Source organism: Hippoglossus stenolepis, chromosome 1 (assembly GCF_022539355.2).
Source record: "Hippoglossus stenolepis isolate QCI-W04-F060 chromosome 1, HSTE1.2, whole genome shotgun sequence".
Lineage (NCBI taxonomy): Eukaryota > Metazoa > Chordata > Actinopteri > Pleuronectiformes > Pleuronectidae > Hippoglossus > Hippoglossus stenolepis.
In genome coordinates, this window is record NC_061483.1 from 29,712,367 (window position 1) to 29,739,717 (window position 27,351).

Below are 27,351 nucleotides of genomic sequence, written 5' to 3' on the forward strand. Positions count from 1 at the left end.
AATAAATGTGTTTTGACAGGCCATGCTATATACGTTGTGTCTATAGAATAAATAGAATGTCCCCTCATATCATGGCAACCAGGTAAATGTAAATCACCCTTCCCCAGGTCCAATTTTATTCATGTGTGAATGTGAATGTATAGAGACATCTTTTTAATATATATATATATATATCTGTGTGTGTGTGTGCGCGCGCGTGTGTGTGTAAGATACATTCCTCTAAACCAGCTGCAAAAAATGGCACAATGTGTGTTTTTTAAATTTTTTTATTCAAAGATTCTATTTAAATACAAAACTAATGTGAGAAAAGACAGAAACAGACTTGGTCTCCATGTGAGATAATAAACAACCGCTCAAACATACAGTATATGTTGGTTACACACAGACACACACACACACACACACAAATATATATATTAAAAAAAGTTGACACTATCCATGGAATGATAACGTTGTTGTTGTTGCATGACTAAGGTATTTACTGGAAAGGTAAATATTACCTTAGAAACACAGTTCCTTCCAATATTTAAAAGGGAACTCACATTCCCCTCAGCAGAGAACATATCATTGTATTATTACACCTGGTTAGAATCAGCGCTCGGAATTAGAAACACAAAAGTAGACTTTTCATCCCGCAGACATTAACTACTTAACAATTTACAATATATGTATATATATATTCATTCTTTAAACTTCCCACATTATATCATGTAGGCAGATTTGATTAACAAATAGAACTGATCAGTGGAATTCTTATGCAAAATCCTCTTTGATTAATCAGTATGTTTTGTGCATTTATTTATGTCAATAGGGCAAGACAGGCAAATTAGAATCACCATGTTTTAACTACTTGAGTATTTATGAACACTTTGGGGTTTAGGCAAATCAAGACAGTGGACTTGACACTGAAAAACCTCAGAGACACCGTCCAATCTCCTAGTCTCCACAGGGCAGAGGACATGTCCTGGAAATCCAGATGCTTGAAACCTTCCAGGAAGAAGCACTTAGCCATGGGTCAGCTTCTCAATAAAGGGCCATACCAGCTGACCTTGAAAGTTCGTTACTCTCCTTTGAAAGAGTAGTTAAAGATAAAAACCCTTTAAACAAAATCCATTGGTTTAATCAGCAAACAAAAGGTCCTTCACTTGTTGTCATCTTATAGTATTTCAATAACAATTGGTTGTCACTTCTGACAAAAAGTGTGGGGGGTTCCACTCCATGACAATGGGTAGAGGGAGTGGATCTTACAACTTACAACAATACCAACAATAGTAAGGGCCGTGCATGGGCAAGACACTGAATTATCAGCAGAAACAGACATCACCTGGCTTCTCTGGGACCAACAGATAAAGACTTCTCAGCATCCACGGGGAGTGGTCAAACCTGGAGTCAGTGGACGGCTTGAGAAAGATCGCGGAGGCCTTATCAAGTTATTAGCTAAACTCCATCTGCTGTTTTTTTACTTTTTTTACTTGTGCTTTTTGTTAAATTAAGTTCTTTTGTATTTGTTATACTGCTTGACTTTGTAATCTGGTACTGACTAAGGGTAAAACCAAATCATATTCAAAAACCTGTCCCATTTAAAGCCAAGTAAATGTTCAATTTATAATTGAAAATATGTCCTTTATGAATGTTGCATTGTTGTGTTGAACATGAATTATTATCTGCAAATGTACCAGCTGAGCTCATGTCTCTATTGTCCTGATAATCAATGTGGGACCAAATCACACTTGGGGAACACCTAAATAAACTATTGTGAAATCTAAAGAAAAATATGAACCTGTGAAATAGAGCATGACCAGTTGTATGTAGTGACATTACTGAAGCTGCTGAGTAAAACCCAGTATACCATTGGGCTCTGATATACTGTACAGAGTAAGTGATATACTGGCTTAAACCTTATGTCTCCATTTTGAGCATGACTGAGAAGAAGAAGGGAATGTAGGGCTTGTGGTGAATCGTGTTGTGGCCTGACGGAAGGGGAAGTGAACAGCACTGGATTTTCCCCGTTCATCTCACATGGTTTCACTCAGTTTGATGGTCACTGCTTTCACCTCTGTGTACTCAGCCAACGCGTACTCTCCACTGAGAGGACAGAGAAAACACATGAGGCAGGTTAGTCAAGGAATAAGCATTATACAACAGGTATAATCTGAGAAAAACATAAAACACAAAGATATGGTGATGGTTCTTACAGCTCTCGTCCAATGCCTGACATCTTATACCCTCCAAAGGGTGTCTGGACGTGAAGGGCGTTATAGCAGTTTATCCTCAAAACAGAAAGAGAGAGAGAGAGTGATCATTATCCCCGTCTTTATCTCAGCATAAAGTTGGCCCCATGTATACTTTCTGGTTCTATACCAATATAACCTGACTTCATCCTTTGTTCGTGTTATAATTACTCCGCCCACAGGAGGCCTTTGTCTCTTGAACATGTTGGGGCATTTGGTGGATCGACTGATGCTGTCTTAGGCTACATCCACACCAATTACTGTATATAAAGATGGAAAATATCTGAGCTTCCTTCCACTGTAGCAAAATGTAGCCAAAATATCCTGGATGTGGGTACTGTCATCTTGCACTGCAGACACCATATGGAGGTTACGCCGATACACACATTCAACCAATCATGCTGTGAATCATGAGGGTTCCCCCCGTTTTTTATGGCAACAAATAACTAATTAAATCAAGTTGTACTGTGGTCTGAACTTCCTATAATGACAGGAATAATAATTATAATAATTTTTATTTGTTGTGTATTTTTCAGTTTAGTGCATGGATTTAAGAGCTATATTACAGCCGGCCACCAGGGGGTGAGCAAGGTGTATTGGCTTCATTCTGGACGCTGTCTTGTTGTCAGTGTGGTTTATATACAGGCCAGACATGGCCCACACTAATACGTTTCTGTTTTTAAACGATCTCATCTGGAGGACGATTTTGGCTCCATGTCAGAAATAATCTCTGTCCAGACTAACACCTGTACATCACATGACAATTCACATACAAAAGAGATGCTTTTAAAACTAAAATGTATCAGTATGGATATAGCCTATAGGGAAAATCTTGTTTTTTAACCTGTGCATAAACAGAAATTAAAACCAAAAATAAAATTTGTGCCATTGGGGACAACATTTTGACATGTATCCGTGAATCCAGTTCTACTGTACAGCATGGGCTGCTGAATACAGTCAGATAGAATAGTGCACCCCTACAAATTTGTATCTAATTTTTCACTTAGTTTACCACATTTTTCATTTTTTCTCAGTGAGGCGCTTACAACTCCACCTTAGGTATAAATTATGTTTGATACATAATTTAGTCATGGCTTTGAATGCAACTTTAGATTTCATTCGAATTGTTTTCATTTGCTGTTGTTGTTGTTGTTGAGTTTGTTGTTTCCTCGTAGCTGATTAAAGGAATGATTACATAGATAGTTAGGCCTTGACACAAGACAACTACGGGCTCTTAAATCCTTTGAGTGAAGATGTTATGTGAATAAGCATAAGAGAAATTGTTTGATCAAGAAAAGATCGTTGAAAAATCTTGTATAATGGCCATTCAGCAGGTGCGACAGCCCCTCACAACAGCGGTAGTACTGGATCAGAGTTTTATTCAGCAGTGTTATTGAAATCAAATGGAAATGTGGAGTTTAATGAATAATGAAGAGGGAAATAAAAGCCTGTTCCTTGGTGTCAGGACAGTGAGCAGGGACTTACCACACAGTGCCAGTCTCCAGGGCTGCAGACACAGACAGAGCTCTGTCGATGCTTGTTGTAAAGACTGCTGACACCAGGCCATATTGTGAGCTGTTTGCTCTCTCTATGGCCTCCTGCTGGCTCTTAAAGCTGAATATACACTGCACTGGACCAAAGATCTGAGAGGGCAAAGAAATCAGTAGAGACCAGTCACACATACAGAGAGGTGAGTCACACTGTGCAATTAAATTCATCTGTTGCTATGTTTAACCCTCAGACACTGACACCTTCCCCTCCCTGTCTATGTCAGCTTTATTTGTAATGTACTGAAATAAGTTGTAACCTCTTCCTTGGCGATGCGCATGTGGTCTTTGACCCCTGTGAAGATGGTGGGTTGAATGAAGAGGCTCTTGTCACCCACAGCGACTCCTCCATACTCCAGCTTGGCTCCCTCCTTCTTCCCACTCTCAATCAGATCCAGTATCTTGTCAAACTGCTGTCGGTCAATCTGCAGCCAGCATCAGGCACACAGGTAGACAAGGGAAGGATAAACTTTAGAGACTGTCTCACTTGTGTCACTTGTTATAATAAATCAGAAATAATCCCTAAAAATGATCACTTGCCAGTTTAGACAGTTACACCATATGCTGAGCCCATTATAAAATGTGGCTATAGGGAATGCTGTGGAATAGATGTTACTTTGCTGCTCATAACAGTGACCACTGACTTTATTTGGAGTTAATCTAGTCTTAAAAGAAGGTGAGAGAAATGCATGAGAATGACTGGATGTAGCTTTTTTTTTTTAAAGAAGCTACCATCTAGGTAAACAGTAGAACAGCAGAATTTGGCTCACGGTTACTGCTCTCATAGCATTGCTTTCTCCACTGATGTCCACTGAATATTACCTGCCCTGCCCCAAACACAAACACACGGTGTAAATGATGTCGTTTTGAGTCGAATATGAATATCGGGGCTTGTGGATACTTGGATGACAGCACATGAGCAGTATGGAGGCATGTTGTGTTTTTATGCTGTTTTATTACGTCTTTAAGTGTGTGTCGCTATTGACTTCAATTGTATCGGATTCGGCTGCAACAAAGTTTACCCCTTAAACTCCAGAAGTGTTTTGTGGGCTCAAACCAACCCACCCCTCCATCGGCATAGTGGTGAGTAGATGATGAGTGAATTTAAATTTCTTGGTGAACTATCCCTTTAAGCAGGTTTAGATGTCCCAAACCAACCAGTTACTCCTCATCCTCAAAGTCATCTCTCTTGTAAAACCTTTAAAACAATGTTTAAAGACACTTCTGATAAAGCATAAATCTTTTATTATTTTTGGTGCATGTTTAACTGGAAGTTTTTTCAAATAGTAGTTTTTATGAGACAAAAGATTTCAGCATTGTCCTAGTAAATGTATGTCAGATTAACCGGCCCACCTCCATTTAAGTTCAAAGCTGCTTCAGCAGGGTATGTAACAAAGTGCATTTACTTTGTCAAGTAAAATTTTAATTTATTTGTACTTTACTTAAGTAGATTTATTTTCAGGTACTTTTAACTTTTACTCCTCAACATAAATCAGCAAATATCTCTACTTTCTACTCCTTTTTTACAATGCAACGTGTAACATGTGCATTGTTTTTCATATTTTTAAAAGGGGAATTTTTCCACTGATCCTATAACAGTGAACAGGTAACATTAGACCTCGACTCCTGCAGCAGCAGCATCACTGGTGAAGAAACATCTAAAATGGATTTGGAAGAGGCCACCGCTGACATTCTAATGATGTAGTAGATTGTTACATTATGGCATAGGCTACACTCCACAAGTACTTTTACTGCTGTGATGAAAAGCAAGTACTTACTTATTTTCAGAAAAGTCAGAAAAGTCTTTTACTTATACATGATGACATTTTTGTCTTTGTTTGAGTACTGGTTCTTGTGGAACTGCCTCCCACACAGCGAATGAAACAGGTCTGAGCAGACCTATTAAACATGAGAGCGTTTAGCAGCTAAATAGCCACATATTTACCTCAGTAGATGGTAGAGAACTAAATCTGAGCTAAAATACAGTGAATATTGGACATTTGGCCAGACACTCAAAACCACCATAGTTTGTTGCTTCGTTCCCCCATGTCATCTTCAAAGGTGTAATATTCACAACTTGTTTCACCGCCCCAAATATTGTAAAACAATCCCTCATTGCAGGCAGTACTTGTTGATTTGTATTCTGTGATGCTCTGTGTGTTCCTACCTGTGGCCCATGTGATGTCTGGGGGTCTAGTGGGTCTCCTATGACAATCTTCTTGGCTTTTTCTATGCTGCAACGTAGAAACTCTTCATAAATACTTTCCTCCACAAAGACTCGTGATGCAGCCGTGCAGCACTGACCCTGGTTATAAAAAGCTCCCTTCTGGGTTTCCTCCACAGCCAGCTGCACTGCAGACACACATGCACATACACAAAGGATTAGATCCACCTTAACATTTCAGGAAACCTTTTGCCTTTTCAGGAGAAAGTTACACCTTTCATGCTCAGCACCAACCACCAGCCCTGAACCTGTCCTGTGTTCGGGGTATGTGATGAGTTGGTTGTAGGGTTGCAATTTAAATGTTTTGTATCCTCTATGTATTATTTCCTTCTGCTTGTTTGATCTTCTATTTCATCCTCTCAGTCACAATGTGTAGTTTAACATAGATGTAGTGCTACGGGAGCTCAAAGGAATGACACTGCCATGTTTTTTTAGAAAGTGAGTAAATAGAATGTTTGCAGGTCACATAATCCAATTAAAATCCATGTACATTTTAATAAGATCTTGAATATGCAATCACTAAAGTATATGTCATGAAGACAGCAAAAAAAAAAAAAAAGATCCTATTTGTCATATTCACAATTAAGATGTATTGATTGATTTAATTCAACTGATGCACGCAAGAAAACAATAGGGTTAGTGTTAGTGAACTGCACTGTGAATTGAATGATTATTTTCTGCCGAGCTAACATTAACTAGTAGAGACGAAAAGGCAGAATAACACAAACTGACAGTTTCTTTATTACCTGCACCAAGGAGGTCATGTTTTCACCCTTGTTTGTTTGTCTGTCTCATTGTTAGCAGGATTACGCAAAAGCTCCTGGACAGATTGTGACAAAACCTAGTGGAAGCATCCGGTATGGGACCGTATTTTGATGCAGATCTGAATCTGGGAATTTATTTAATTCAAGGGCCGTTCAGGGGACTGGCATCTGTAAGTGTGCACAAATGGGTTGCATTGAAAGGGATGACTGGGCCTTGGTGGAAGTATGGGATTTGCCATTCTAGTTTAAAATTAATTTACATAGAAAGATCGCAAAGCCTGTTAAACTTGGACAGTTTGAGCTATTTCGCAATGCAGCTGGAAATGAAAGCTAGCTTAGCTATATGTTCTTAGCCAGGCAAGGTTGAACTGCACTGCAACTGTTGCTCAGAGTGGTTGTTTCAAATGTGGCTTCATTTGTTTGATACATTAAATCAATCAAAACACAAACTACTTATGTTCATTCACTTTTGTTGCTTAATGCCACACTCGCTATAACCTTCTGCATCCATGGAGTGGTGTTGGCTGATAGGCTACTAGTTAGCTGGATGTTTGGTTGACTATAGCTTACCATTCTCAACATGTGTTCAATTGTAGTGGATTTAAGTATGTAAACTGGTCACTGTAAGAGGTTAAATAACCTTTGAAACAAGGACTGAACTTTGTGTGAACAAGCATGCGCTATGTCATACGTGTGCTATGGTATTTGAACAACAGGCCTACTACATCTCTAATTTCAATTAAAAATTTTGTGGCCAATATTTATTTTGCTACTTTTCTCACCAGGGCACAGGATGACATCACCATTCTTAATCCCACCTTCAAAGCTCTGAGTGACTCATTTTTGTTTATTTGTTCTTTTCTCTCTTTTTTTTACTGGGGAAACAGCTTTCAATAGAACAACAACAGACCAAGTGGAATCTCTACAAGATGTGGACAGTCAATCAGAGATTGTGAACCAGACCACTAAGCCCTCTCATATTCCCAGAACAAAATTAGTGAGTGAATTCTCAGTAACACTTGGGGCTGAAGGATATCAACATGACAGGTCATATTGTGACTCTAATCCAATTCAAAACACAATGTTTGCATTGATTGTTCCATTTCATATTGAAGCTAACATAATCCTTTATTTGTCCCACAACGGGGAAATATGCCGTGTTACAACATCAAAGAGGATAGTCAAAAAAGACAGATCATTAAAAGTAATAATGAGTAAACATTCAATATGAGTGGAAGGAAATATAAAAAATATAAATGGAATAAAGGTGAGCAGAATATACACAGTGATAAAAAGAGAGAAATAAAGAGCCAGTTTACTTACAGTTACAGTCAGCAAACACAATGCAGGGGTTCTTCCCTCCCAGCTCCAGAGTCACTCTCTTCAGATTACTTCTGGCTGCTGCTTCTTTGATCAGCTGGCCAACCTGTACACATAATGGTATACAGCAATTAGGGGTCAAACCTTAATGCATTATGGGTAATACTGATACAAAAATCTAAATAATTAGTAACATAACCAGAGCGTCTTCAGGAGTGTAATGCAGGTGTCTAAATTTAAAAATCAGGTTGTGATCAAGAGTTACAGTGAAATAAAGCTATGAATAAAACTGTTATCATAATGTAACATGGAGTATAAAGTTGTCGGAGCCAATATGTGTGTGTTTTAGTTCACTTTTTTAAGGGGTATTTTGTGGATATTGCTATGCCCCACCACAAGGGAGCAGTAACATGTTGATGATTGGTCACGATGGGTTACTGCACAAATACCACACAATCACTAACAGCATCCTGGCAATGGCAACTGCAACACAGCAGCAAGACGAGTGACAAGGACAAAACTAAAGGTATTTGTGTCAAGAACTCATTGTAGAGAATCCATTCACTCCTGTTGCTTTCAGTATTGGGCCAGTTAGTCGCCACAAAAGTGTAACAGCATGTAAGCAGGACTGAAATCAGTTCCCCACAATAGTTCCAGACTTCTTGATGGTTATGGAACTATGGCGGTGGATTCTCAGGACTGTCTGGCAGAGACACTGCAGCTGCTTCAACTTGTATTAATATTGGGGGGGGGGGGGGGAGGGTAATTCCTGTAATGTTTGAATTAAAAACAAGTTAATGTGGTTGACTCACCAACTTACCAACACAACCAACTTTGGATAAATAGATTCATCACATAGCACACAGTTAAATATTCACTTAGTTGTCATATGCTGAAACTTCCATCACACAAGTTATAGAATTCACCAGAATCTCTCCTACGCAAAACACAACATAGTCTCACTTGTTGAGATCAGCTGTTGGATTATCCATCAAAACCTAAGTATTTGAGAGTATCTATCGTTCACTTATACATGCACATACCTCAGTAGAACCAGTGAAGGCCACTTTGTCAATGTTCATGTGGCGGGCTATTGCTGCTCCTGCTGTGGGACCAAACCCTGGAACAATGTTTACAACTCCAGGAGGGAAGCCCGCCTGAAATGACAACACAGAGAGTAATGTTAATGTCAGGAATCAGCAATGATTTAATGTGTTATGGAGCAGCAAAAGATGGGGTTTAAACATTTAACCCCATATGACTCCATATAAGCTTGTGGTCATGTTTCAAATCACATGGTACGACTGGGTGAGGGTTCAGTAATTCTATTTTATTAAGAACATTACATGAAATGTTACTATATTTGACAATTATTTGTGTGTTGGCACTGACAGCGCAGTTATGGCTAGAAAAAGAAAATGGGCACTGGGAGTCTCCAACTGTTCAGGTTCAGATTTTCTCCCCTTCCGGGTACAGTCACTACCCAGACACAAGAGAGGCAGAGCAGTCTAATCACCAAGAAACATGATTTTCTCTAAGAATACAGGCCCAGAATCTCTTCAGGAAGAGGACTATGAGATGTTCTCTCAGGCCACAGCTTGGATCAATCCCATTGCACATGTTGAGCCTAACATCAGACCTCTTTGATGAGTGATCCAACGTGGAGGGCCGTGAGGGGGGTCTGCTCTGCTGGCTTGATGACCACAGTGTTTCCACAGCTCAGGGCCGGTGCGATCTTCCACGTGAACATCAGTAGAGGAAAATTCCACTGACATAGACAAAAAGAACAAAGGTAAGTCAACTGCCAAAACATTTTCAAACGTGTGTTCACTTTTGGATGACACAGTGAGTCAGATAGTCATTATCATTCTATCCCTCACACAACAATGACTGCTGAAAGAGCTTTGAGGTCTTATACACCACCAAGATATATAGCTTTTTTTAAATGACATGACATGATAGCAGTTGTGTGTTTTAAAAAATCTGTTAGTGGATATTTACAGGTAAAACTTAGAACTAAAACAAATACTGTGATAGTAGTATCCCCAATATACCCTAAATAGTATCAGAACAATTGTGACAAATATCTCATGATGAAAAAAATCCTTCATTTATTCAGGAAAGTTTTTGCTGAGAGCTAAGCTCTCTAGAAGGAACCACTCACATAGTTACACACATCCACATCTTAAAACTACCAAGTACTATCACAGTCTGACTTGCTGAACACTGAGAAGCTTCACCAGAGCAGGTGCAGAGCAGTTACAGCCTTGCTACACGGCACGTCGGTGATGCTAAAGACGAGAAAGCGCTGCTTTTTCCCTTTCCCTGCAGGACCAAGATAAGAATATGGAACCTCATAGTCACAAACCTGCTTTTCTTACCTCTAGGCCAACACGGAAACTAATTTGAATGTAAAGAATGTGAAGCAGAAAACTAAAATACACTATACCAACATTGTACATGTGCAAAACTTGTCTCCACAAAATCTCCAACAATGTGAGATATGGGATTTGTAACCTTACAAAAATAACAACCTGACATTAAGTAGTGGGAGGGCTACATTTAAAATGTACTGAGTAAGAATAAAGCTGTACTGTGATAACAGTCTATTCAAATTGTAACTGCAAATAAAAACAGTTACTTCTATTTTTTTATTCTGAATATGTAACTCTGTTACATGTATACTGGTATTCCCCAAAACGTAACACCCACTTTATGAGTGGAATCTGGCCAAATGTGTGGCGATTTACTTTCCTCACATTTTATGTATACAATTACACCATGAATGTGTTCTAGCAGAGACTGAAAGTATGTGACATAATTCCCATTGGCATCCTGCTTCTCTCAATGATCATGTGGTTTTGTCCTGTCTTGCCCAAAGGACCTATGTGGTGTCCGTTAATGCAGCGAGGACTGAGTGTTGAGTCTTTCTTGGTGTATCAAGTTTTGGGTGTTGTGCACATTTCAGGCCACAAGAGTGCAGGGCACACTAAATTGATAAGGAAGTAATAGGCTACACTATCTTCCCAAAATATAAAGCTTTAGGCTACATAAAGCTGATGGCTTATGAAATAAGAATAGTTTGGACTCAATTTACTGTATGTGTTGCTGTTTTGTGTGTATCACTTTAACAAGATTGGATCAAAACCAGTTATTTGACAAAATCACCTAAAGTTAAAGACCCTCTCCAATACAAATCCAATTTCTAACTCCATTAACAAGGTGGTTTGACTAAACATGAGCAATATGCTGTTTGATAACATGGTCGAGCTGAATACTCAATACACAATTGCTGTTTCTAACACAGAGACTGTACAGCTACAGCTGCTGTTTGGAGAGCATACAGCTACTGACAGCAGCAAAACAGAAAGAAGACGATATTGTGTTTGATGAGCAAATGGGGTGCAGGTAAGAGATGAGGTGTGGGTGGAGATAGAGGCCGAGCGAATTTTCATATTCATAGATCACTGATTACTAAATTAGACAAAGGTGTAAAGTTACATTCTGCTCTGCTACTCCGAGATAGACCAGTTGCTTTCTTACAAGACATCACTCTTGACTTCCTTCTCTGGAAAGATGGCAATATTCGTCCAAAATATAGCTAAATGGGTGTGACAGGTCACCTAAATTGCTCATAGGATCTCATTGAACAAAATATTCATGTTGAAAATCTTTACTGATGTACATTGTGTAATTCATTGAGAACAAAGTGACTTAACATTGGTCAATGGAAACCAAAATCATCAACCCCTTGGGGGCTGGATTCAATATCACAGCAAAATCAAAGTGCAAATTTGAAATCACAGGCTGATCCAATTCATAATGTGACTCAGTAGTGTGTATGGCCTCCGCGTGCCTGTGCGCTCCCGACAACGTCTGGGCATTATGCTCCTGATGAGACAACGGATGGTGTGTTGGGGATCTCCTCCCAGACCTGGATCAGGGCATCAGTGAGCTCCTGGACAGCCTGTGGTGGTACTTGGCAGCGACGGATACACCAATACATAATGTCCCAGACGTTCTCAATCGGATTCAGGCTGGGCAAACGTGATTGCCAGTCAATGGCATCAATGCATTCGTCATCCAGGAACTGCCTACACACTCTGGCCACGCACATGAGGCCGGGCATTGTCCTGCACCTGAACCCAGGGCCCACTGCACCAGCGTTAGATCTGACAATTGCTCTGAGGATGTCATCACAGTACCTAACAGCAGTCATGGTACCGTTGGCTATGACAAGGAGGTCTGTGTGACCCTCCAAGGATATGCCTCCCCAGACCATCACTGACTCCAAACCAATGATACTGGATGATGTTACAGGCAGCATAACGTTCACCACAGCGTCTCCAGACTCTTTCATGCCTGTCACATGTTCTCAGTGTGAACCTGCTCTCACCTGTGAAGTGAACAGGGGGCCAGGGGCGAACCTGCTAATTCCAGTGCTCTCTGGCAAATGCCAATCAAGCCGCATGGTACTGGGCTATGAGCACAGGTGGATGTCAAACTAGAGGACATTGGGCCCTAACCCTGAAAGTTTGGTCAGAAACATGCACAGCAGTAGCCCTCTGGAGGTCATTTTGTATGGCTTTGGCAGTGCCCCTCCTGTTCCTCCTTGCACAAAGGAGCATATACCGGTCCTGCTGAGAGGTTGATGCCCTTCTATGGCCCTGCCCTGTGTAACGCCCGTTCTCCTGGTATCTCGTCCATGCTCTTGAGACTGTGCTGGGAGACACTGTAAACTTTCTTGCGACTGCACATATGGATGTGCCATCCTGGAGGAGCTGGACTACCTGAGCAACCTGGTTGGGCTGCAGGTACCACCTCATGCTACCAGTAGTGACAAGGACACCAGCAGAACACAAAATTAACTGACTTGGCGTTATAATGTGTTGATTAAGTGTTCCCTTATTTTTTTTGAGCAGTGTGTATGTAGCAACTACTTTGCTGCCTGTAAATGGCCCCTGATAACGTAATATAAACTGATTGAACCAGTTCATTTTGAAAGAGTAACAGCTATTGGGGAAACTTCAAAAACTCTCCTAACCAATGGTGTAACTTCATCACAAACTCAACTCACTCGCTCACTCTCTTACTCACACATGGACGTTAGGGATGGAGGACCATCATCGGTCCAGCCAAAAAAGCAAAAGTCTACCAACTTGTGTACCTTGTATCATGACAGCAATAGAAATAACAAATTACCTGGAGACAAATTGATTTATTCAAATCAACAAACAAAACACCAACAGACACAAAGGTGTTAACCAAAGTTAAGACAAAGTCATGCAGGCAGCATGAATAATTTCCAAGGTTAACAGGCTAACTAGCAGGGATTCCACTGTCTGACTCTGCAACATGAACAAATCTGGCAAACCATGAAGGCAACAGGGGGTCTCTTTGGGCCATTTGCTTCAGTTCGACATGTATGAAAAGAATCAATGACAGAAAAAATGCAAGAGCTGGTACGAGGAGCTGCCAAGTCCAGCTGAATATACGATTTTGTAGTACTGAAGTGTGTATAGCTATAGTAAGCCCCGAGGGGAAAACATGATCAGACAGTTACCACCCAGACTGATTAAAGCTCAGCTTTGTCGCTCAGTATCCAGATGAGTTTTTAGCTCTTTTTAAGGTTTTACACTGAATGTCTCCATTTATATGGCTGGCAGTAAGTCTGACAGCGTATATAAGCTATTTAGGCAGAAAAAGGCATAAACCTTTTGTCATGTCAGACTTAAGACTGCAAACATATGGCAATGCACTGCATTCAGTGTGTGCCAGTGCAGACCCCCGTACACACTTAATGCAAAAGTATCAGTTGATTCATTGTTGGCCAGCACTTATGTATGCAGTAATGTAGGCATTGTACCGGAAAGTGGTGGTAATGACAGACCTGGCAAAGCCGGTTTACAAGGGTCTTATCCTCACACCGGCCTCACATCAGGGTGGCCTTTTTTCATGTTCTCCCTAAGGAAAGGGTGGGGAATTTGAACGTCCAGAAGTAGCTAGGACTAGAAACTTCTGAGGTGATTCAGGCATCTGATAAGGACACCTCCTAGAGGCATTTCTTCTGAGTTTTCTTAGAATGAGTCCATGGAGCAGACACAGAACACAATGAAGAGATCTTATATCTAATCTGGCCTGAGACAGATATTTGGCAGGGGTGTAGCAATTCTGAAACCACAACACAAACTAGAATTGTGATACTGGAAGACAAAACCAGGATACCATTAGGTATGAATCACCACATGACTAAAGACCGAGGTCCAAACCAATGATTTTGGAGGATCATTACACGTTAACTTGTTTCTTTGCCTAATTTGATGCTGAAATTGGATGGTTGATGTTACAAGTGATCACATTACCACAATTGAATTGCTATACAGGGAACCTGGCTTTGGATAGCCCTTTGAAGTGCTGGGCTAGAGTAGTTGCCTGTTTGTCCAGTTGGAAATCTGGCCTTGACTATGTGGCTATTGAAACAAAGCAATAGGCAGGTGTAAATTCTAGATAATACTAATTGTAAAACACACAAATGTGTATATGGAAGAATGTGAGACTCTAGGATTCACTTGACGTGACACATGTATTAAAGTTTATATGTAACTGTGACTGTTCTAATCTGTATGGAAATAATAATAAGCAGCAAACACTGGGGCTAATAATGCAAATAACACACGCATCATTAGTGCTTTGGTTTTTCCAGTTAAATCACTTGGATGTTGGTCTGGAGAAAATATCAAATCATTAGGACTGGAGATGATTCAAAGTAAACAAATCTGGAAAAAGAGGTAATTCATTTTCCAGTTGCTCATTTCCTTGTTGGAACCCAGTGGACAAGTAATATATGTGAGTGCTGCATGTTTATTATTTAGGCATTGTTAACTTTTACAACACTTTGGAAGCACCATTAAGGGATCTTTGGATCACCAGTCGGGAGAAATGTTTCCTGTTTTCATCTGACAATGACTCATGTGGTGTGTGTGTGCCAGCAGTAATTACACAACGTTCTTCAGTATAAATTTCACTTTTATGATATAATCTCCCATGTCAAACAACAGCCGTTTTGTTCCTTTGTTGCCAAAGCAACATTAGAGGTTACAGACCTATGTTCAAAGATATAAACTGAATGGCTGTATTCTGTCACGATGTCGAAATTACACTCATGTGTCTACGACAAAGTGAAACACGATACGGTGAAACACCAAACACTACCCCACCCTAAATCTGACGAAGTTATTATCAAAAGAAGAAAAAACATATATTCCAGTATGTGAAAGTAAATCCACGCAGCACAGGATTGAGACTGTGTGTTCCTGTAAGAACAGCCCTAAAGGGTTTAGCCGAGGCAAGGCCTTGTTTAGGGAGAGCAAAGATTAAGATAAGGTTTCTGGTACGCACGGTTTCATTTCATTCATGAGTGCAGCACTACACATTCATGATCAGTGCTTTTATGGAAAGTTAAGCTGCAGTGGTTCCAATTAAGCCTTGATGTAGTTCCGAGAAAGCCAGAGATGTTAGCAGTGTTTAAAATAGAGCCATTCACTCAAAACTGTAATCTGGTGTTTTACAGCATAAAATAAATATGTGAAAGGAACATATGTTGCTGTCAGATGAAAATATTTCATATCCAGAACATGAATTGATTAATGGAGCTGGGTATGGCGCAGCATTACTGATAATTTGCCCCAGTGGACAATTGTGGTACAGCTACAATAACTCAATCCAAAAAGAACCGTCCAGATAGATAACAGGCAAACTCCTGACAGGACACCGCAAACTGCACACAAGATCAATTATGATTCAATACAGCATCTGGAAGAGTGTCTCCAAGGCACAGCAACTTCTTATTTTAACATATCTGTAGCAGGGCAAGCAAGACAAGACTGGCTTAAACTGCTATGGCTAAAAATAGACGTCAATTAGATGACACTGAAGTGGCATTGATCTCGGATCTCAGACCAGCTTTTGTCCAATAAAGGACATGATTGCCAGTTTGCATTCATTTAGCAATTTACTACCCCATCTGAGATTTTATTGTGTGTCAATGCCTACGACACAACCTCTCACCCTCAATTCATCTTTATTCCAGAACTGAAAAATGCAGCTGACTGACAACAAAAAGGTTACGTTAATTTACTGATTAAGCGAGTGATTTTCACAATATATCATATAATGCGATCCCATCATGCATACAGTCTGGATAAGTTGAAAAGTGAGTTACTCTGTAGCCCATGTGTTCCATTAACATCATGGGTACGGCTCAGGACCTAGGACTGGTACTACCTGGTTGGGTCCAGATCTGTATATTAATTTAGTGATAATTGTGGGTAATGGTTCAGTTCTGGTACTGAGCTTTGCAGGTACAGATTTATAAAACTGGACTCTAAAAAGACTGTACTGGTACAAGGTACAGTAGTAGCAGTACAGTAACTGTATTGCTGTACCTAGCTCTAACAAATCAATGGTCAAGTATACAGACAGGTCTGGATAGTTTGTCAGGCTTAATTAAAACAATGGTAACAAGGAACTTGTATAATAAAAAAGAAAATGGTTTGCCATTGACTCACTTAATTAATTGGGTCTATAAATTACACTTTGACATAATCTGCATCAGCCAAACCTATAATTACAAGGCCACTGAACAAAAGTCAAATTTTACTTTAGTTTTTCAGTTTTTTGATTAGTTCAATTTTATATTTAAAAATGATAAGTAAGGCACAGGAGATCTACTCACGCAAACTGATACAATGCACATTTTTGTTTTCAGATATTGTCTGTTTTTTAATGATTTATATTTAATTCATATTCATTTACGTTCAGTTCCGTTTTTTTTCCCAGACGGTATTATAACAATTCAAAGTATTTTATCAGATTTAAAACAACTTAAGTTCAGCATTATCAGTCATCTGCTGTCCTGCTTTTTAAACATCTCCATATGCATGGGTGGGATGAAAAAAAGTACACAAACTTCATTACTGTACATACGTACACTCTTCATGTATCTCTATTTTACTCCAGTGTATTTATTTTTTTATACTTTTCACTTTTTACCTACTACAAGTATCATAAATATCTGTACTTTCTACCTATGCATTCTGACAAGGTATTGTGTGAATTTGTTTTTTATTTTTTAATAGTAATCAATAACGAGAGGGGAATTGATCCACTGATCCAATCAGAGTGGAGAGCAACATTAGACCCCTCCTCTTGCAGCAGCAGCATTAGGTGAAGTAACATCTGAAATAGATTTGGAAGAGTCCACTGCTGACACTCAGCCATTACGGAAAATCTGTATACAAAGTGTTTTCAGTAGCATCCTATGCAGCATTCCTTAATAATGCTATGAGGCTGTACTTTTCTTGTATTAAACCAAATATACAGCAGACACAGTTAATGATGTAATAGGTCATTACATTAGGGAACCGGCTACTCTAGGCAAGTACTTTCAATTCTAATATTTCTAATAAGTATATATAAAAGCAAGAACTTACTTACTTTTACTCAAGTAGAAAAGTGAATGTGTTATGTTTATTTATACTTAAGTGTTTTGTTGTCTTTTTATTTGTAGTTTTACTTAAGTGAAATGTTTGGGTACATTCTAGCATCCGCTATTGAAAACTTCACATCAGCCATGTTTTTTTGATTTGCTTCTTCAATGGTTAAGGTTTGGTTAAGATGAATAAAAGTTCTTGTTTATGGTTACAAATGGATCATAACCATGGTTGAGATAAAAACAACTGTTAATACGAAACGGTTTTTGCTCGATTCGGTTGGCAGTGCACAGCGCAAATGATAGAGACACAGAGAAGAGCGTAAATTACTGACAGAGCCGGCTAAAATTGTATAACGTACATTTTTTTGGTCCAAACATGTATGAAAAGACCCCAAGTGATCACTGTAAGCGGACATAGTGGAGCTGTGCACGGCTCCCTGGGTGTCGGCCCGGGCTTGGTGGCATTGAGGTCGGGCTATGTGCCCTTTTCCCTGCATCCGCAGCCAGGTTGAATTTTTTAAATAAAACTATGTTTTTGGAATGGAAATAATGAATTTAATTTGTTTCAGTGTCTGCATAGACTACTCCGTGTATTGGGTCTATGTTAGCAGCGAACCCAAAGCAGAAGGAATTTAACACCATATAATTCTAACCTTAACCCTAACCCCTATAAAACCAAGTCTTAACCCTCAAACAGCCCATTGAAAAAGTGAGGACCAGTCAGATGACCTCACTTTCCAAAAATGTCCTCATTCTGTAAGGTCTATGCTTACAATGGTGATCACAAAGATTCAAGTACAGGAACACACACACTCACTATAACAGTATATAGCCCCAAATATTATGTATTTCATTCCATTTACCATATGCACCCAGTGTATATGTGTCTCATTCAATTCTCAGATAAATCCTTTTCACACTAAGTCAAAGAATCTAAACAGTAATCTGATTTTATATTAAACATTATTGTTCAGAAATTGAAACCAGATCTCCCCTGGACTTACAGGAATGATGGCTCCACAGACGCCAACAGGCTCGTGCTTAGTTAAACACATGAAGCTTTCATCTGTAACAAAAAACAAAAAAAACACAGAAACAGAACAATCAGTCTGATGTATTATATTGCAAGTTCCACTCTTAGAGATCACAACCAGCATCGCTGAAGGGTGTGAGTGGCTTTGATTCTAAGTGTGCTCTGCTTCACCTGTAGCTAGACCTAACAGTCTGCACAGGGGGAGGTTTGCTAAACCATCACTGAGAACCTTAACCATGTGTTTACTGTAACCATGATGACTAAGGTCTTCTAACTTGAACTGAGGAGTCATTTTCACCCTAACCAAGATGTTTCCAAACCTGAACTATAATACTGCCTCATCATAACATTTGCTTTTTTACTGCAGACTGAGGTGTCAGATCAGAAAATGCTTCACTGTGGCACTGCATGGAAAGATGTATGCTGTCATATAATTTGGAGGACCTATTTGTCCTATATGACCTTTTTCTTAAACTGAAATACTTCAAAAAGAATTCACATGATGGTTAGAGTAAAAAATGTTCTGTAAAGAAAACAGAAAGTTTATTTATTTAAGGTTATGTAAGACTTGAAACATTAAGACAGCATCCAACAGCTATGTCTATATAAAGATACAGTGAAGTAACAGCGTCACAAGCAGTGAGTCTAGTAAGTCCTCCTCCATCTGTGCGTGTTGTGATCTCTGTTCTTTCAGTCAGCCCAGGCAAACGTTCATGATAGTGCATGTGAATCCCTCCCTGTTAAACTGTTTGAAACGCTTTCATTTAAATAGCAAGATGCTTCCTGCTCCCATCAGCAGTGACATATACATGACACCCAGGTGGACCCACTTTTCACCCCTTTTTCACGCTGCGACGTATTTCAGAACACACTGTAAACACACCTGTCACCCGCTAGCCCCTAACCCTAAACTAAGGACGAGACGCGACAGATCCATTTCACCATGTTTGTATGGCATCCAGCTGAATTGTTCTTATTTCAGTAGCTTTCCTTTACACAGGAGAACCATATTCAGTTGTGCTTCTGTTTGTACGCTTAGCAGTCTCATTTATTGGGCTTCCCAATACCCATAGTTTGTACGGGCAACAATATGCTGAGAACTGTAAGAGAGAGAGGAGGTGTGGCTCATGAAGCATTTGTTTGGTGGTAATTAATATTATATATATATATATAAAACCTTTAAACACATCAGTTGAGTTAAAGAGAAAACAACGTTCAGAGGGTTTTTCTAGTCTTGTAGCATTCAGGCACATTTTAGGCTTATTAATCAGTGTCATGTATACATTTCCTTTACATTATCGCTTGACTACACTGTGCTCTTTAACTATATTTTTAAACTTCAACTGCAATAACTGTCTTGTATTATTAAGCTGGTTTTACTTTAATATCCTCTCCCACCTGTACTAATAGGGAGATCAATACCCTGTGTATTCGGTACAAGGACGTGTCAGAGGCTCAGCAAACTGACCTTCTCTAGTTTCCTGTGTGACTGATCACAGACTGGGTGTCTCCCCACAACAGGACTCATCTCCTCATTGAAAGTATGTTGCTATCAGCCAGTAACACAATATTCACAAGAAGCTTGTCAGCAGTTGGTTTGTGTTCATCTGCACTGAAAAGTTCACCCCATATTTGGTGTCATTTTAGAGGTGGAATATCAGACCTATCATCTGCATTTAAAGTTAGACTTTAGTAAAAGTTACACAAAAAGCTAAATATTTTTGCTCATCAGCACCACATTATCAGAAGAATCAAAATTTGGAAAGATTGTTAAAGAAATTGTGTCTTTTCCAAAAAAAGAGCCACATGTACTTGAAGGAAATTGCCTCTTTAGTATAGGAGGAGCAGAGTCTGGTATATTATATTTATAACAATGTTTTATCACTTTTTGCTGTTTGGCTTTGAGTGATTTTACTGATGACAATACTAGTGTTTGTTGTTAGGGCTTGAGGACTCCTGGATCTTAACTCTGTTTGTGTCTTAGACTTGTAACATCCACTAATATCTTCAAGTTTTGTGAAATTAAAGGTTCTGATTTCAGTCAAACTAAACTACAAATTGCTGTTTTCTGTGTTCTGTGAAAAACAAAATAAAAGCAGATTCTTATTGTGTCTGTATACGCAATAATTCAGCCACTGTCAGCACAATGAATATAAGAGACCAAATCTTCTGGTGAGAAGAAGAAATGGAATATTAGGGGGAAAATATTTTTCTGTCTCAATCTGTCGACTGGCTTAGTCACTACTGATAACAATGCTGACTGGAAATGCAATTGTAACGTTAAACTGCTATCTTTATTTCTAATATTTTTACTGTTGGAGTTAAGGTGATGCACACATGTCAGGCATTATTTATTTATTTATTTATTTTTGTTTATTATTTATGCAAATCCAATGCACTAAAAATAGTGAGTAAATTCAGAACCAAGGTTTGAGCCTTTATTAATGTTTCCACCACATAACAGTAATTAGACTGTTCTCCCTTGTCCAATAATAAAAATGTCTACTTTGGCTTCAGCTACATTAAATAAAACTGAAACTAGTTGTTTAGCAGCAGTAGCTCTGTCACTAAGGCAGTATAAAACTGGGGATTACTGGCTGAGTGGCTGCCGGTTGGGCGATAACTGAGCCAACGCTGATTGTTAATCCTCACAGAGTGTTGCACCTCACTGATCACTATCTCACTCTCTTCCTCTTCCTTTTGTCCCGCCATGCCGTGCGTCTCTCACCACCCCATTGGGATCTAATCAGGAGGAAAAGGCAAGCGTGTTTTGTCTATCTGCTGTCCTGCAGAGGCGGACGAGAAGCAAAGTAGGCTGTGACAAGAGGGGGGAAGTATTAAGAGGCTGAATGCGATACCACCCAGGGCTGAGGACAATCCTGAGCCAGGACAAGTCACTTGCTCTAGAGTAATTAACTTGTTTCCCAATGGTGCACTTGTTACGGATTCCATGGCATGTGCAAGAACAAATGTGTCCGGGCCATCATGTGCACTAGTAATTATCTTGTGCCGCTCTTAATTATCTAGATTTATTTATTCATGTGGCAAAATGTTGCATGTCTTTGTGTGGAGCTTGTTTGAAAAAAAAGGATCTTTTATCATTATTAATTCTAGATCCCACAATACCAAACCACTACTGCTTGACAGCTCCTTCCAAACTTTAGCCTCAGCTCCTGCAGCTTAAGAACAGAGCAGTATTTTTAAAAGAAAAAATGTATTTACCTGTAATGTCAGGATTTAAGTAGATTAGGAGAATAAATTACTAATTTAATTTGAGAGCTCAATTTACTAATGTATTCTGTCAAATTAGTGTATAGTGTTTTCACTACAAATAATCCTGTGATGTGGGACACACTAAACTACCTTGAATCCAGTCAAAAATATTAAGAGGCATGTCAGCTGTGTTTTTCAGTCGTCTGTGTCACATGCATCGGTCGGAACAGATCTGCTTATAATTTACACAGTGATATGTGTATGTGCGTATATATATATATAGTATATGCAGGTCTTTGTGGCTAAAAAAACAGAGAAAACACACTGGTCCAACCCTTTCTGATACTACACAGGATCTCTCACTGTGTTGTTGGCCATTAATACATTGTAGGTGTTGTTTGTTAAAATTCCTGCAGGTTAGAAGCAGATGACACACACTCACCCACAGGCAGACTCTTGCCATGAATCTTGTCAGCCCAGCCTGCGTAGTAACGAAGGGTTTTGATGCTGCCGTCCAGATCAATGAAGAAGGACTGCAGGAAAGGCTTCCCTGTGTCCAGAGTCTCCAGGGTCTGAGGAAAACAGAAGAAACAAAGAAATGTGTCCCTGTTACTGCACAGTTGATGATCTCATTGTGGAGGCACATTACTACATGGCATAAATATAATCAGGTTAACATCATATCTAGATACAAAACACAGAGTCTGATCCAGATAATCTGGTTAAACTGTTGCCTTGTTTCCAGTGTCTCTGATGATGCTTTCCAGATCTCAACAGTTTCTTTGGGTGACATTAATATTGGACAAATGTTGTAATAAATCATATTGATCCTTAAATAATTATTCATAATCTTTGGGAGCTTCCAGGCCCATTCTTGCACAGCTGCCCATAAAGTTACTGGTTGCCATCTACAAACAGTTTTATTAGCGTGACTTGATACCGTTCCAGATATAATAACAATTACTGCGATGGTGGTGAATTAATTTAGGGCCTGTACAAAGGGAGTGAGCTGTATGAGGGGGAAGCCGCTGGCAAGGTAGTTTCTATGAGGAGCCAAGGGTGGTGCAGTAAGATTTCAGCCACAGTTGTCCACTGCCATGTACAGTGGCAATAGGCCAATTTGAGCATGTCAAACTGAGTTTACAATTATATTACTATTACTATTAATTAATAATGAATATGTCTGAATGTGTCAGACGTGATTTACGATGTATTGTTTAGCCTCCTCATTTCCACCATGATTGCTGGAGTTACTTTTATTTCATTGTGAGAGAAGAAGAGAGAAGAAGTGAGGCTCTGAAACCAGTGCACAATTTCCCTGTACCTTCAAAAGGCCTGAATCTGGACCTTATTTCCTCAAACATATCTGGGACTTTAGTGTAATTAGCCTTAGACTGCACACTAGCTCTCCAGAGCATGTTTGCAATCAGCAGGTCACATGCAATCTGGTATTATTACTTCACTCACATCTGTAAGAGCTCATTTACAGATCTAAGTCTTAAATGCAAGCTGGCAGCGAAACAGAGTGAGAAGGCACAGCAACAGGGATTTCACTCCAAACAATATCTGGAGGAGAGGGAGCGCAACATCACGAGGAGAGGGTGGGGTCACAGTGTCATGATGTCATGCTATATTATAGGCCAGTCCCATGCGAATACGTCAATGTCATTACAGCATATGGACAGCTGCAGGAAAATCCCATAGTTTTGTTGCTCATGAAACAGTAATTGCCTTACTTACTGAGATATATTGTGAAATGAATGAATGAATCTGAAGCACATCTAACACTGGAAAAAGAAACTGCTATCACAGCCTGTTACTGTAACTCCTTAATGATGAACTATTCAGTAAAGATAATGAAGTGTGTTCAAAACGATAAAGAAATCGCTACATACATTTACTAAAGCACTGTAAGCTTTGATGTTCTCCACATTTATATCACATAAGCTTAATTAAATATTTAAAAATATATATATATATATAATGGTCATCAAATATGATGGGGAAAAGTATAATACCCCAAATTATACAAAATACTGCGTTTTAAGTTTTGGAATTAATTCATAATTAAATTTAAGTAACTCCATGATTTTAATTAAAGTTCCAGTGAACAGGATTAAAGGGGACCTGATGGCAGAAATAAATGCAATATTCATAATGATGTTTTTGTTTGTGTAAAATCACCTGAAAATAATAATCACTGTCCTCCTCGATGGTGTCCATCATGAGGGCCTCTCACATTATTACATTATTTGAAAGCTGCTATAGATTATTTTACACACTTGGAATGGGAGGGTGAGACGAGTGTGCAACTTAATTGCTAGATTTCAAAATGATCCTTTAAGTTATTAACTTCCAGATTATTTCACTAAAGTAGAGCCAACAAGGGCTTCATCAGATTTCATCTTTTCAAAATGAATGCGCAATTCATCAACCCATTTTATTTTCAAGAAACCAACCAAACACTATTTTATTTCGGCCTGGCCTAAGTCAGACTGATAACGGTTACTGTTTGTGTGGAGTTTAAAAGCTCAGACACATCGGTCACGTTAATCTATGCTGTTTATGCTACAGCCGTCTACAGAAAACACTACATTGCTTTTGCCTAGAAGTTACAGGGAAAGAGCCCACCGCCAGCAGGAGTCGGTCCCTCTCTATCAAGTCGGCCAGTTTGAGCAGCAGCCTCCCACGGCTGGACGCATCCATTCTCCGCCATGGAGAGCCTCTCTTCATGGCCGCCTTGGCTGCCTCCACCGCCTTGTCCACATCTTCCTGCATAGGACGACACATGTGTTAAATATGTATCATAAAGACAGCAACACGCTACAATAAACAAACAATCTGAAAAATGAACATGCAGATATACCCACAGAATGACTTTTACTAAAAGATTCATGGCCAGTTTTCAGTTCTTAACTAGGCCTGTATTAGAGGAAGTGGAAACAGTATAAGAGTGGGCGAGTGGTTGTAGTGATAGCAGGCTGACAACTATTTTTGAAATAGCTTGTTTTTGTAGCCATATGTTACCTTTCTTTATGAAAGCTGTCCTGAAGCGTGCAGCAAAAAGCAAAACCTCATTGTAAAATATATTTTGTGGATATAAAACTACTTGTCTATAATATACTATAATATAATATATCAATATAATGTATATACTACTGTCGATAATATGGTTGCCCAATTTGGCAAAAACATTCTTATTTATTTAGTTTAGTCCTTATCTTGTGCTATGTTTCATAAGATATTCAAATTAAGTTTGGCATGAGAAAAAATATATTGCAAAAATCAACAAATTTAGAGCCAAAGCAGCCAATAATCTCAGTTCAAGTATTATTCACTTGTAAAGTGTGCAGGTATGCTCCATTATTATTATTATTATTATTATTATTATTATTATTATTATTATTATTATTATTATTATTATTATTATTATTAAAGAAGCCTGGAGAAGAGCAGTTGCAGTGGATGCTGTCTTACTTTGTCGGCCTCTTCCACGTCGCAGAGCTTGGCACCTGTCGCCGGGTTGAAGGTGGGGAACGTCCTTCCCGCGCAGGATGTGTGCCACTCATTGTCGATAAAAATCTGTGGAGCGTGTTTGATGGCACGTGATTTTTAACACCAGCACATTCAGAAGAAGCTTGTAGGGGTTAAATACCTGGACTGTCCACTGAGCCCACCACCATCACTTACCTTGGTGTGAGTGATGTCCTGGACAGGGACAGGCTGAGGCAGGGCAGGGATTCCTTCAGTCACTCCATTCTCTGTTATTCCGTTCTGTGCCATCCTGAGGTCACCTCTCAGTCTGCTCCGCGAGTCCGACACTGTCAACTCGTCCTCTGCATTTATTTAGAAGAACGTGGAACTCCTCCCTCCTCACTCAGAGCTCCGCCCCTGTCAAATATCAGGAGCCCTTATCTGAGAGGGAGACTGGAGCTTTCACTGGAAACATCCTGCTACATCCACCATGTTCAGCAGTTCTTGTTCATCATGTCCATCATGTTCATCATATTCATCATGTTCATCATGTTCATCATATTCATCATGTTCATCTTGTTCATCATGTTTATCATGTTGATCATGTTCATCATGTTCATCGTATCATATGTATCTTGTTCATCATATTCATCAAATTCTCATGTTCATCATGTTTATCATGTTCATCATGTTTATCATGTTTATCATATATATCATATTCATCATATTCCTGTTATGAATTGGTATTAACGTCCACCCTGAGTTAAGCATCGCCTCAGCTGTCGTCCTCTGACCCGCTACAGTTTCATAATGAACCAAAAGAGTTTCACATTGTGTTGATTTATTTGTGTTCACCACAATAATATCAACACTGACTATCACACGTTGATTTTTTTTTCTTACACTTTCACATGAGTAAAATCCTAATTTGTAGAGCTATGCACAACACATTGATTTGCTCGGCCCTTCCTCTCTCTCTCTCTCTCTCTCTCTCTCTCTCTCTCTCTCTCTCATCTGTAAAGTTGGACTTTTTCCACTTCTGATGGAATGACTTGAGAAATGTAAATACCAGGTCTGAACAGGGCCAGAGAGAAATCTTGAAGAGCAAAGGGAGAGTGAAGAGTAAGATTTCACAGCTGAATTATTTGGCTGCATCCACAGGTCCAGGCAATGAAAGTAATTAGACTGAATATATTCTGCTGCACAGTATTTACATTGCAACACAGCAGCTTTGATCTGCTTCTGCTGCTTTGACTCACACTGACTGCAGGCTGCTCATCAACCTTGCAAAGGTGTTATCAGTTGTGATGTTCCTTGCAAAGTTGGTTTTTGCACCTGGGTCTGGTGAAGTTGAATGGAGCTGAACACATGCAAACAAACGCTTTGTTCTTGGGGACAAAGCTGCTTGCTTGCTCCAGACTTGCACTCATGCACAGGCTGCTATTGTTTCCCCTTCATCGGTTCTTGTCACCCTTTATGTCAAAGTTTAATTAGGACAACGGGCTTTCACAGGCTCATTTCTCACTTCAGCAAGTTTCTAACACTTTCTAATGAGAGAGAGAGTCAAAGGGATTGACTGAGGGGAGAGGAGAGAGACCCAGAGAGGGAAAGAGAGAGAGCGAGAGAGAGGATAAGGCGGGCGTGTGTGTGTGTGTGTGTGTGTGTGTGTGTGTGTGTGTGTGTGTGTGTGTGTGTGTGTGTGTGTGTGTGTGTGTGTGTGTGTGTGTGTGTGTGTGTGTGTGGCAACATGAAATGCAAAACATGGGCTCATGCAAATTATCAGGAACCTGCTCTGGATTGGAAGAGTTGTTTTCTCTAACAGTTGAGGGATTAACTGCAAGTGAAATGATTCTTCATAAATTACAGGGATTTTTCAAAATCATTAGAAGACCAATTAAGAAATTCAAAATTTTTCTTAGTTTCAACAAATACCATGGAATGCCCCAAACTCAAGCCCGCACTGAATATGTAAATATTAAATGCCTTACCTACGGTAAATACCTTGTAGTGGCCATCATTTAGTCAAAAAACCTTTTCGTCAAAATGACACTT

At 39.4% G+C, this 27,351-nt stretch overlaps 1 protein-coding gene across 1 annotated transcript; it reads right to left on the minus strand.

Annotated features, from left to right (window-relative positions):
* Positions 1 to 250: 250 nt before the first annotated feature.
* Positions 251 to 25,677, minus strand: aldh1a3 (aldehyde dehydrogenase 1 family, member A3). Its single transcript, XM_035164181.2, has 13 exons — positions 25,516 to 25,677; positions 25,303 to 25,407; positions 24,457 to 24,597; positions 22,268 to 22,397; positions 18,584 to 18,645; positions 9,726 to 9,854; positions 9,130 to 9,243; positions 8,090 to 8,192; positions 5,946 to 6,130; positions 4,039 to 4,203; positions 3,717 to 3,874; positions 2,196 to 2,270; positions 251 to 2,085 (listed from the first exon to the last, which is right to left on the minus strand). Exons 1-13 carry the CDS (start codon positions 25,606 to 25,608, stop codon positions 2,016 to 2,018), a joined length of 1,530 nt encoding a protein of 509 aa, XP_035020072.1. The 5' UTR covers positions 25,609 to 25,677; the 3' UTR covers positions 251 to 2,015.
* Positions 25,678 to 27,351: the final 1,674 nt, after the last annotated feature.

Coding starts and splice junctions, on each gene's coding strand:
- aldh1a3 (XM_035164181.2), bottom strand. CDS start 25,608: ATGGCACAGAACGGAATAACAGAGAATGGAGTGACTGAAGGAATCCCT. Junction 18,646..22,267: donor TGGCAAGAGTCTGCCTGTGG/GTGAGTGTGTGT, acceptor TTTTTGTTACAG/ATGAAAGCTTCATGTGTTTA. Junction 9,855..18,583: donor TCTGTGGAGCCATCATTCCT/GTAAGTCCAGGG, acceptor TGTCTATGTCAG/TGGAATTTTCCTCTACTGAT.